The sequence below is a fragment of the Symphalangus syndactylus genome, chromosome 14 (assembly GCF_028878055.3).
Source record: "Symphalangus syndactylus isolate Jambi chromosome 14, NHGRI_mSymSyn1-v2.1_pri, whole genome shotgun sequence".
Taxonomy (NCBI): domain Eukaryota; kingdom Metazoa; phylum Chordata; class Mammalia; order Primates; family Hylobatidae; genus Symphalangus; species Symphalangus syndactylus.
In genome coordinates this window covers 37,857,171-37,869,796 of record NC_072436.2, presented here as the reverse complement: position 1 = coordinate 37,869,796, position 12,626 = coordinate 37,857,171, and the positions used below count along the sequence as shown (strand labels likewise).

Below are 12,626 nucleotides of genomic sequence, written 5' to 3'. Positions count from 1 at the left end.
CGAGAGTGGCTTAAACATGCCTGCTGGATTTTATGGGCAATTTTCAATGATATTTTAATTGTGTACAGTTTTCACCTTGTGTGTTGGATTTAGAAGCTTCCCCCTACCCAAGAGATAATAACTTGAGTGTAGCTGTCTCAGGCCAGACCTCTAGAAAGTTCTATTCAAGGCCGGGTGCAGTGGTTCACACCTGTCATCCCAGCATTTTGGGAGGCCCAAGGCAGGTAGATCACCTGAGGTCAGGAGTTTGAGACCAGCCTGGCCAACATGGTGAAACTCCGTCTCTACTAAAAATACAAAAAATTAACTGGGCGTGGTGGCAGGCGCCTATGTAATCCCAGCTACTCGAGAGGCTGAGGTAAGAGAATCGCTGGAACCCAGGAGGCAGAGGTTGCAATGAACAGAGATCACACCATTCCGCTGCAGCCTGGGCAACAAGAGTGAAACTCTATCTCAAAAAAAAAAAAAGAAAGTTCCGTTCAAAATCTCTCCCATGATGACCTTTCATGGAAAGTAAGTCCCTCTCTGGTACTAACTGTGGTCTGGGTCTGTCCCCACCCCTTCATTTTAACTTGCTCCCCAGTGATCTGATGCCAGTTTTGGGAAGGCTGGATGCAGGACCTCACGCTTTTGCAAGCCCAGGATCAGCTTGAGGCAGGGAAGGGGCTCTGGGTGGTCATGGGGGGATCCTGAGCCCTCCACACTCTCTTCATCTCGAACAGATGTACTGTCTTCTATTGTCTGGCTTTACACTTACCTGTAACATGTCATTTAAACAAAAGGGTTTGTGGCTTTAAAAGAGCTTGAAAACCACCTCTGGTTTTGCTCTCATGTTCCAAGCATGGAGGAAATAGCCCTTGGTGCTCACAGATCTGAGTTGCGATTTGAGGTAGTTGTTCCCCAGCCTCTAACTGTCCTTAGAAAATCATCCCATCCGCAGGCTAATTTCTTCTGGCCCCTTGATATAAATTTGTGATTCTCTTAGATTATCTTAGAGGTACTACAGGAAGTAACACAATTCAAAGCTAAAGTTCTCTGAGCTGCAGTTTTGTTTTGTTTTTTAGCCTTAACAATCTTTTTAATGACTAAGATGGGCCCTAAAAACATACTAACAAAAAACTCTCCGCCCCAGGCTACTTGGAGTAGAACTCTGCCTTCTCATTTGCCATTTGTCTCTGTTACAGGAAATTCAATATCGTTTGCCTGAAAATAAGTGGTTTCACAACTTGCTGTTGTTTTCAGATTTTACAAATGAGCAGAGAATACGGTTTTGGTGTCCTGCTACAAAAAGACATCGGTCAGTAACGAGCAAGATGTGGAAAAATGAGAGAAGGGACACATTCGACCCTGGAGAGTTCAATGGCTGCTGAAGCTGCCTGCTTTTCCCTGCTGCAAGGCCTTTCTGTGTGTGACGTGCATGGGAGCAACTTGTTCGTGGGTCATCGGGAATACTAGGGAGAAGGCTTCATTGCCCCCAGGGCACTTCACAGAGTGTGCTGGAGGACTGAGTAAGAAATGCCACCCATGCCACCGCTTCTGGCTCCTGTGCTTTCCCTGAGCTGGGACCTTTAGTGGTGGCCGTTTAGCCACCATCTTTGCAAGTTGCTTTGGGTAACATTGGGTCCTGGGTCTTTCATGGGGTGATGCTGGGCTGGCTCCCTCTTGGTCTTCCCAGGCTAGGGCTGACCTTCCTCGCAAAGAGGCCAGGTGCAGGTCGGGAATGAGGCTTGCTGAGAGAGGCTGTCCAGTTCCCAGAAGCCATGTCAGTCTCTGAGGGCTTCCTTTGGGGCCGGGAAATTGCAGGTTTGAGGATAGGAGTTCACTTCATCTTCCACTCGTAAGTTTCTCAGCTCCCATTTCTACTCTCCCATGGCTTAATTCTTCTTTCATTTTCTGTTCTTTTTATACAAATGTTTTAGTTGTACAAATAAAGTCCCAGGTTAACGATAACAAACGGCTCCTGTGACATAAATGTGCGAAAGCCCATCTACAGCAAAGATATCAATGCTCAGTGGAACAGAAACCATAAGGATAAAATTTGTACATCCTCCTTTTGCACCTGAGATCCTCATTTGCCCGACGTTGTAGGTGTGGACAGTCCTAGAGAGGCTAGGAAGCGCCCAGGGCACCCAGAGCCAGGCTGCAGGTGCCTCAGGCCCATCTCCCAGCCCACTCCCAAGCTGAACTAGCACGTGTTCATTTCTACCGTGGGTTGAACCCTGGTAGGAATCCCTGGCTTCAAGTCAGGCACGCACCAAAGAGAAGGTAGGAGGCATGAGGGGTTCTGTCACGTGTCCCTTCATTTTCTTGTCGATTCTTAGCCTTGACAGTTGGAGAAGGAAAAAGCAAGGAGAAAGTGCTGAGCAAGAGTGGAGAGTGAAGAGCAGGACCTCGTGCCTGGGTTTGAAAAAGTGCCTGAGTCCCATCTTAGCCGCCCCCTACCTGAGCTTTAGCAGCCTAGGAGCTACCGCACCATAAAACACTGCAACCTGAGGCTGCATTAACAGAAGCACCATGTCCAGGTCCAAGGAGAATCCAGCCTCACCTGGTTTTCCTGGCCAGCTCAAAGAAGGACATTGACAAATCAGGTTATGTTCAGTTACCTGTGACAACCACAGAATGTAAGAAATGTTACAAAAAAACAGGGAAGGAAAGACAACTCTGGGGAAGGGGCAGTGCAACCTTCTCCTGGCATCTGGGGCGTGGCCGCAGCAGAATGAGGTGTGGTGGGTGGAGTTAGTAAGGCATAGATGCAGTGTTACTGGAAGCAGGGCCTTGAGTGTAAGTTGTCCAGGTCCTTGGCATTTTGAACAAAGAATTGAACAAAACACACGAAGTAATAAAGGAATAAAAGCAGCAAAAGGAGGAATTTGTTGAAGTGAGAAAGCACTCCACGTGGGGGGAGTGGACCCTAAGCCGACAGCCCATGGGCCCAATTGCAAAGTTTTCTGGGTTTTAAGTACCCCTTTTGAGGTCCCCGTTGGCTACCCCTCATCTGGGTGAAGGATTTGGTCCGTGGCTAATGAAAGGCTGAGGTGAATTGACGCCCTATGTGGATGAAGGGATGGCCTGTGCTTGGCCTGTGGTCAATCCAGGGCAGTCTCCCTTTCCATCTGAGACGAAGTGGAAGGGGGAGGATTGTAGGGAGAGTAGCCTTTGATCCTTGGTTACTCAGTTTGGGGAGATGGGGTTTTTCCTTTTGGTTTATGTTAATTGGCCTTAGATGCTCTGCCCCCAGACCCAGGTGTTTTCCGTTTGATCCAGCTTTGAGAAGTCAGCACAAATTGGCCTCAGATTCCCTGCCCCCAGACGTAGGTGTTTCTCCTTGATTCAGCACGAGTTGGCCTTAGATTCCCTGCCCCTAGACTCTAGTCTTCTGCCTCAGCAAGTGGTGTTCAAAAGAAAGAAAAGCTCTGCCCATCAGCTCTGAGGACAAGGGACAGGCTGCCTTCCAAGGCTGGGGGGAGGGGTGAAAGAATTGGGGTCAGCTGGACCAGACTCCTCTAGGGTTCATGTTTCAGGTGGGCCCCTCACCTGGGCCATCACAAACAAATAAGAGATTAAGGCCTGCAGTGCACACGGTCTGCCCTCCTTGAAGGCTCACACCCAGTGCGCAGCGGAAGTAAGAATAGGCCGCAAGGCCCCTTGTCCCACTGCAGGCTTTGAAATTTGACCGTCTCCCTGCTGCTGTCTTTGCAATTGCATGTACTTGTTTGCAAGTTCTCATGGGGTTGGGCTGGGGGCAGGGGTGGTTTGCTCTCCTCCGTCAGTTTTCTGTGCAGCAGGCACCTGCCGAGGCGGGCTCAGCTCCGGCCGCCCAGGGAGCTGGAGCAGGCTGGGCTGCCAATGGTGGGGGCTGCGGTGAGAAGGTCTGCACCCAGCACCTGACTTTTGTTTGAAGAAGGAACTGAGCTGCTACTACATTCTATAGGGCTGTTATGATGAAATATGCCCCCCAAACTCCATCCAGCTATCTTTTGACTAGCAATTCTATTTGTTGGCATTTATCTGAAAGAAACACACCAAAAAGTGGCATGCACAAAGAAATACGCATCAGATTGTTCCTCCTAGTGCTGCTTACTAGCTAAAAATGGGAAATAATCAAAATGTCCATCAAAAGGGACTGGTCAGATAAATTCAGATACAGTCTAATAGGCAGTTTAGGCAGCTGCTAAGGAATGAGCTAGATCCATACATGCTGATATCAAATGATGGTTATAAATGCATATATTTTTAAAACATCTGTATAGATTATTCTTAATACAATATATGGCGCAATACGTGGTCACTGTTAAAATTCAAGCACAGAAGAAAACAAGCAAAACAAATATATGTTGTTAGAAGTTAGGATACAGTTACCCTTGGTCCAGTGGTGGTGATTAGGAGGGAGCATGAGGTTTGAATGTGAGCGTTTCTGCTTCTCAATCTGGGAATCACTTATATGAGTGTGTTTCATTAGTAAAAGTCATCAAGCTGTACACTCAGATATACTGACTTTATAGCTATGGATATAGATGTAAATTATACTTCAAGAAAGAGATTTTTTTAAATTCAAGTACAGAATATTGTAGAAATGTGTAAAATTGGTATTTAGAAGTTTCTTCAGCCAGCACATGGGATCACAGATCACGCCTGTAATCTCAGTACTTTGGGAGGCCCACACAGAATGATCACTTGAGCTCAGGAGTTTGAGAGCAGCCTAGGCAACATAGGAAGACCGCGACTCTACAAAAAGTTTTTAAATTTTTTCTGGGCACAGTGGTGCTTGCCTGTAGTCCCAGCTATTAGGGAGGATGAGGTGGGAGGATCTCCTGAGCCCAGGAGTTTGAGACTGCAGTGAGCTGTGATCGTGCCACTGCACTCCAGCCTGGGCAACAGAGCGAGACCTTGTCTCAAAAATAAATTTTTTCTAAAAAAACTTTCTTGGTTTTTTTCTTCCCATATTTTTTAAAATATAAAATTGAAATCTCGAGAATATAATACATAAAATAGAGAATATAGAAAATTAAATCTTCTAATATTGTTCTGCAAATTTGATCTTTTTTCTCTAATAATAAATCAAGGCCTCTGGGTATATTTGTTTGTATATGTACAGGAAAAGGTCTGTAAGGATTTACTTTCAGCTGTTAATGGCAGTTACTCTGGGGAATTTCCACTTCTGCTTTGTACAGTTCCTTGTGTGAATTTTTACATCATGTATTAATTTTGTAGTTGGGGAAAAAGCAATTAAAAGTTTGGAAAAAAAAGAACCTCTGACCATTGTTATAATAAGAAATTGGAATCAATAAAAATATCCACAAATGAAAGATTCATTCATAAGTTAAAAAAATCTGAACCATGGAAACCATGGTGAGACAGGTCTGAGGTGGCCAGACAGCACAGCCTGGGTCTTTACCAGCTGTAGACTTTGGGTGAGCTACATTTGCAATTGCATTCACTTGTCTGGAAGTTCACATGGGGCTGGGCTAGCGGCAGGGGTGGTCTGCACTCCAGCAACCTTAGGTGAGCCTGTGTTCTCTGCCCTGAAGGAGAACATCTATAGTACTTCCCTTTCTGTGTTTTTCTGTGGACCTTAATGGGTCTAGGAGCAGCACTGGTATTCCCCTCTCCCCCGGCCCCCTTCCTCTCAGTGGGAAGCAGCCTGCAGGTGTGGAGCCCACCCGGGCCTGTTCAAAAGAAGAAGGGGGGTCCTACACCACCCCCTCCCTTTCATCCTTACTCATCCCCGCCCCCGCCCCGCAGCTTGTGTCTCTACCTGTAGGAAGTGGGCAACTTGTTTTCAGAAAGTGATCCCCGACCCCGCGTGGGCTGCAAAGCTGATCCGAATCTACCACCTAGTCAAAGGGAAAGATAGAAAGAGCCCTGTCTTCAGAGGCCTTCCAAGGTTGTGGAGGGCAAAAGATATTTCCTCTGTCGCTTCTTGGGAAACCTCCTTCAATGCGTCACTGACACTCCCGAGGAACCGTGAGTCACTGGTTCCTGGAGTCCTCCCAGTTACATAATTCAAACAGAAGGAAACCATATTCCCCAGCCCTGCATCGGTTTGAGATTCACAGAAATATGCACGACACGTGTGATTCCTGTAAAGCTGAAAGCAGAGGTGCTGAAAAAGGCACTTACATCCTGCACAGTACTGTTGGCTCTCCTGGATCCTGCTTTTCCCATTAGTTTACTGCCTTTCACATGCGAGTACCCTTTTAAGAGCTTTGCTTAGACTTCTAAATTTGAAAGGAAACCATGTCCATTCTTTTATGTAATTTTGTTGTTGTTTGAGACAGGGCGTTGCTCTGTCACCCAGGGTGGAGTGCAGTGGCGCACTCATGGCTCACTGCAACCTCTGTCTCCCGGGCTCAAGCGATCCTCCCACCTCAGTCTCCTGAGTATCTGGGACTATAGGCATGCACTACCACACCTCGCTCATTTTTTATATTTCTCGTAGAGATGGTGTTTCCCCATGTCACCCAGGCTGGTCTTGAACTCCTGGGCTCAAGCAATCCATCCGCCTTGGCCTCCCAAAGTGCTGAGATTACAGGAATGAGCCACAGCACCTGGCCTTTTCATGCATTTTTAATTGTAGACCATTTCCACTCCTGTCCCCATTTATGACTGAACTAATACCCACAACTCTGCCTCAATTCTCCTCTTCCTTGTGGGGTGTGTGTGTGTGTGTACAGTGCTCTGTTGCCCAGGCTAGTGTGCAGTGGTGCCATCAGGGCTCACTGCAGCCTTGACCTCCCTCACTCAAGCGAGTAGCTGGGACTACAGGTGTGCACCAGCATGCCCAGCTAATTTTTTTTATTTTTAGTAGAGATGAGGTCTCACTATGTTGCCCATGCTGGTCTCAAACTCCTGAGCTCAAGTGATCCTCCCACCTTAGCCTCCCGAAGTGTTGGGATTATAGGCATGAGCCACCATGCCCAATCCCTTAAGTTTCTTAATGCCAGTTCAAATGTATCTATTTGGGGAAACTTCTGTGTGCCCAGACAGCCCTGTGCTGGGACTAGGGGTGTGGCATGGCCAGGATAGACATAGTTGGGCCCCCAGGGCTCTTGCTCACAGCCTCTAGGCCTCAGTTCCCTCTCTACTAGCCCAGGGCCAAGGCCTGTGGGGGTCCTCTGGCTCTTTCCTGCCACCTGTACAAATCACTCCTAAGCCTGAGGCCAGAATTGAAATGAATGAATGAACAAAGCAAAAGGCTCCGATAGAAGGTCCTTAGGCCCCCACAAGCTGGGAGCACAGCCCTCCCTCTCTGCTGCCCCTCCCAGCACCTCCCCTGCTGGCTCCCCCACCCACCCACCCACCTTTCTGTGCTCCTCAAGGCTGTGAGGACCACTTGGGATGTTTACTTTGCCAAGTACAATGGACAATCCCCTTAGAGAACCGAGTTCAACAACTCAGATCTCAATCAGGCATGTGTTTCAGGCACTAAAGATTTGGCTCAGAAGATGTCCCTAACCCCATGGCTTTCATTCTCACGGCTGGGGGGACACAGGCCCAAGGCTGGCACTTGAGTGGCTCCAAGAGTGAGTGGCCTCAGTGCCTCACTGGCTGCAGCCTCGTGCCAGCCCCAGACAGACAAGAGAAAGACCTGGGAGATGCCAACACAAGCAGAGGGCATGGATTGCCTTCTCAAAAAAGTTGTATTTTGCTGGGAGTGGAGTTCACAGCCTCTCACAGATTTTGTGGAGGTCTCTGCGGTTGGGTGAGGGCAAAGTTATGAGGGGAAGATGTGAGGTGGTGTTGGCGGAGGGGTGGAGGCCCCTCTTTCCCACACACCCCCGCCCCCCAGCACCCCTTCAGCATCCTGCGAGCGTGAAGCTGCCTGCTGGGCTAGGCCTGCTGTCTGGGCAAGACCAGGCCAGGCAAAAGGGAGGCCATGACTCCCACCCCTCCACCCTCACCTCAGCCTCAGCCAAGTTTGGGGGACATGGGGAGGGGAGAGCAACAGTAGAAGTGATCAGCACAAAAGGTAGGCCTGCCTTCAGATCACGAAGGCTCTAGCTGGGCCAGGGCAGAAGATGAAGTTTGGGTCATCCCCCCTTCTATCCGAGTACCTATCCTGCAGCCACACTGATGCTTCTGGTTTGGAAACAGGGAGGTAGGGCGGCTTCCACAAGACAAGCAGGCTTTGGTTGAAGTTCTTTTGTGGGCCCTGCTCAAAGCCCAGCTCCCTAGAAACTCAGAAAGCCATGTTGGGTGGTCTATCTTGTGGTGTAGGGGATGAGGGAGGAGAGAAGAAAGGCTCACAGTGGCTCAGACCAGAGCCAGTGCTCACTCTGGCAGTTCCAGCTTCCTCCGTCAGGAAGTCCACCAGCCCCACCCAGCACAGAAAGGAGCTTATCAATGGGAGAAGGAGTAATACTGTCGGCCTTTTATCTCTGTAATTTCAGAGTGCGCCTGTGTGTGCTTCTGTGTGTGGCAGGCGATTTGGTGGGGTGGGTGCAGGGGAACGTTTGTCTTTCTTTTTTTTTTTTTTTTTTTTGAGACAGAGTCTCGCTCTGTTGCCCAGGCTGGAGTGCAGTGGCATGATCTCGGCTCACTGCAACCTCCGCCTCCCGGGTTCAAGCGATTCTCCTGCCTCAGCCTCCCTAGTAGCTGGGATTACAGGCACGCACCATCATGCCCAGCTAATTTTTGTATTTTTTAGTAGAGACGGGGTTTCACCATGTTGGTCAGGCTGGTCTCGAACTCCTGACCTCATGATCCTCCTGCCTCGGCCTCCCAAAGTGCTGAGATTTCAGGCGTGAGCCACTGTGCCCGGCCTGGAACATTTGTCTTATACATTTTTCCTAGTCATTGTGACATACAGGGCTGTTCAATGGACAGTTATCCCACGTTTGAGCCTGGTCAGATGCTCCTGATGGTAACTCCAAACCTCCCCACCCTCTCCCCCGCACTGCTTTTAATATCCAAGCTCAGTTAAGACCTTTGTGCGTGTCTGCGTCTAAGAGAAGAAGGCTGATTCACACGTCCTCATTTCTTCTGCCATGACCTCTACGCCAAAATCTTTTTCATAGCATGAGTTATGACCTGGCATGGTTAAGCATACATTTTCCAGAAAAATAATAATCTGTCATTTGCATACAAATGTCACTGAGTGAGTAAAAATGTAAAACAGTGATGCTGCTCACTGCTGGAAAGCTTGTGGCCAAGTGCACACAGGTGTTGCTGATACTGTGATAAGCGAGCGCTACAGCCTTGTGGAAAACAGGTGGGTACCATCTAGTAGTGTTTAATATGAATCAGGGACTGTCACTCAGCACTCCTGGGAATAGGTCCCCGGGAAAGTAGAAGCATCATTGCATCAGAATAAATATACAAAGATGATTCTATCAATATTGTTTGGACAAAATAAAAATGGGAAACAACCCCAAGTTAATCAATAGGGAATCATTTAGTAAATTGCTGTCTATCTATACCCAAAAATATCGTGTAGCCATCAAAACAATGACTTAAAAAGAATGATTTGGCCAGGCACGGTGGCTCACACCTGTAACCCCAGCACTTTGGGAGGCTGAGGTGGGCGGATCACGAGGTCAGGAGTTTAAGACCAGCCTGGCCAAGATGGTGAAACCCCATCTCTATTAAAAATACAAAAATTAGCCAGGCATGGTGGTGCATGCCTATAGTCCCAGTTACTTGGAAGGCTGAGGCAAGAGGGTCACTTTAGTCCAGAAGTTTGAGGTTACAGCAAGCCACTGCACTCTAGCCAGGGCAACAGGGCAAGGCTCTGTCCCCATTGCCCCCCAAGAAAAGGAAGGAAGGAGGGAAGGAAGGAAGGAAAGAAGGAAGGAAGGAAGGATGGAAGGAAGGAAGGGAGGGAGGGAGGGAAAAAGAGGGAGAAATGGGCGGAGGGGAAAAGGTGAGACAGAAAGGGAGGGAGAGAGAGGGGAGGGGAAGGGAGGGAGAGAGAGGGGAGGAGAAGGGAGGGAGAGGAGGGGAGAGGAGACTAGACGAGGGGAGGGGAGGGGAGGGGAGAGGAGAGGGCCGGGTGCGGTGCCTCACACCTGTAATTTCAGCACTTTGGGAGGCCGAGGTGGGCCATCACCTGAGGTCAGGAGCTTGAGATCAGCCTGGCCAACATGGCAAAATTCTGCCTCTACTAAAAATACAAAAATTAGCCGGGCATGTAATCCCAGCTACTCAGGAGGCTGAGGCAGAGAATCACTTGAACCTGGGAGGCAGAGGTTGCAGTGAGCCAAGATCATGCCACTGCACTCCAGCCTGGGCAACAGAGTGAGGCCCCATCTCAAAAAAAAAAAAAAAAAAAATAGATTAACTTGGCAACACTGCCAGAGTGTACTATTAAGGAGGAAAAGCAGGATGCAGGAAAGTATTTAAACTATCCTTTTTTGTAACGCAGGAAAGCATCTTCATGTCTGTAGCTGTGTGCCTGTGCCTATGACCCTGTGAGGAGGCTGCAGCAAGAGGAACAGTGGAGGGGAAAGGGTGAGAGAGAGAAGGAGGGAGAGAGAGAAGAGGAGAGGAGAGAAGAGGGAAGGGAAGGGAACGGGAGGGGAGGGGAGGGGAGAAGAGGGAAGGGAAGGGAAGGGGAGGGGAGGGGAGGGGAGGAGAGGGGAGGAAAGGAGAGGAGAGGAGGCCAGCGTTGACCATGAGTGTTAAAACAAAAACTTTCCCCTGGAAAAGGGATTCCTTTCATTTAAATAACAAGAGATCAAAACAAAAGTATTCCTCTTTTTATTTTCATTAACCTGTCTGTTAAAATTCAATTTTATAATACATTGAAAAGCTCCTAAGAATCAATGTTTTTATTTATCCTTGCATTGCCTAATTCCCAAAAAGGATTTGGGGCAGCTTACAAAGCTCAACACACACAGGGAGCATTAAATTAGGGGGCAAATCAACAACAGAAGGGAGGGTGGGGGCAGGAAAAGTGGGCATCATAGTGGCTCACAACCTGAAGTGTCAGCATTTATTCCCCACTCAAGCAGGTTATTTGGTGCTGCATAAAAACCTCATGTGACGGTGCCCTTCCTCTTATTTGATATGATATCTCTTTTTTTTTTTTTTAATTTTTTTGAGATCGAGTCTCTGTCGCCCAGGCTGGAGTACAGTGGCATGATCTTGGCTCACTGAAGCCTCTGCTTCCCGGGTTCATGCAATTCTCCCACCTCAGCCTCCTGAGTAGCTGGGATTACAGGCACACACCACCATGTCTGGCTAATTTTGTATTTTTAGTAGAGATGGGGTTTCACCATGTTGGCCAGGCTGGTCTTGAACTCCCAACCTCAGGTGATCCACCCTCCTCAGCCTCCCAAAGTGCTGGAATTATAGGCGTGAGCCACTGCACCTGTCCTTTTCTTACTATTTTTAGTTTTATAATCACTCAAGGTAATTTATTTTCTCCTCTGATATTTGCCTAAAATTACAATTCACCACCCCAGATAGAGTGTGCTGCTCTGGCTGTGGCTGTATGGTGTGAACACTCAAGCTCGTCAGATGAGAGAGCACAATTAAGACCCTTTCCCACTCACTTATACCTTCCTTACAGCAGTGGAATTTGTTATTATAATGGCTAATTCCTACAGTTAAAAAGATGGCATTGCAAGCACAGGCACAATGAAGTTACTGACTTCCTGATCATTCTTTTCACTGTTTTCATTTTGGTTTTTTCCCTAAAAGTTTGAGAATAATACTTATCTCACTCCCCCAGCCCCTAGTCTTTAATTTCTTATCAGAAAATTAGGCTGACTCCTCAGTCTGGGAGTCTCTGAGGCTGATCTTCAGTTTCTACTTTGACCACACGTGTCTCCCTGGGGCAGGGGAGCTTCAGTGATCCCACAGCTTCGTTACTGGTTAGCCGTGTTCTGGCTTCTGGGTTTCTGCTGCCTCATCAGATGTCTCATTTTCCCCATCTGTGGGCCCTAGCAGAGGGAAAAATTGCAGAGATAGAGGAATGCAACTCACCTATTCTTTTAGAATCAGAAGGAAAACATTTTCTTTCTCAAAGGCAAAAGTTTCTCTCTCCTCATGGGATTATCAGCTGCTAGATATTTGCTGATCAATTTTAAATTGCTGATTTCAATAATTGAAGTGATGCATGAATAGACTCCATTTGAACATGTGGATTACATGACAAATGTAGCATTCATATACATGGGGAAAGAATAGATTATAGAAGCCAGGCATGGTGGCTCATGCCTGTAATCCTAGCACTTCGGGAGGTCGAGGCAGGCAGATAACCTGAGATCAGGAGTTCAAGACCAGCCTGGCTAACATGGTGAAACCCGTCTCTACAAAAACACAAAAATTAGCCGGGCATGAAGTCTGAGGCAGGAGAATCTCTTGAACCCAAGAGGTGGAAGTTGCAGTGAGCCAAGATCGCACCACTGCACTCCAGCCTAGACAACAGAGCAGGACTCCGTCTCAAAAACAAACAAAAATCATAGATTATAATAAAGAGTGCCGAGACAATTGGTTAACTATTTGGAAAAAATGGAGTTTTAGCCCTTCATATCTGACACCAAAGGAAATTCTAAATGATTTAAATAAATAACGTTTCTTAAAAGGACAGAAACCAGAAATTTAGTAATTTAATTAATAATAAAATCTAATAAAATTTAATGTAAACTGGTTTCTAATATAAATTGGAATTGTTAAAATAA

General features: G+C 47.6%; 1 protein-coding gene across 4 annotated transcripts in view; it reads left to right on the top strand.

Moving 5' to 3' along the window:
• The window catches only part of CD8B (CD8 subunit beta), a 47,455-nt gene that overhangs the window by 19,331 nt on the left and 15,498 nt on the right, over positions 1–12,626 (top strand). Inside the window, exon 6 of one of the 4 annotated variants that reach the window (XM_063617606.1) lies at positions 1,243–1,954. The exons of 2 other annotated variants lie outside the window; for them this stretch is intronic. In XM_063617606.1, the coding sequence (XP_063473676.1) occupies positions 1,243–1,255 (13 nt within the window). In that variant the 3' untranslated portion in view covers positions 1,256–1,954. Of the gene's footprint in view, positions 1–1,184; positions 1,955–12,626 lie in introns of those variants that run through there. One more of the 4 variants, XM_055242697.2, reaches the window with a different exon arrangement.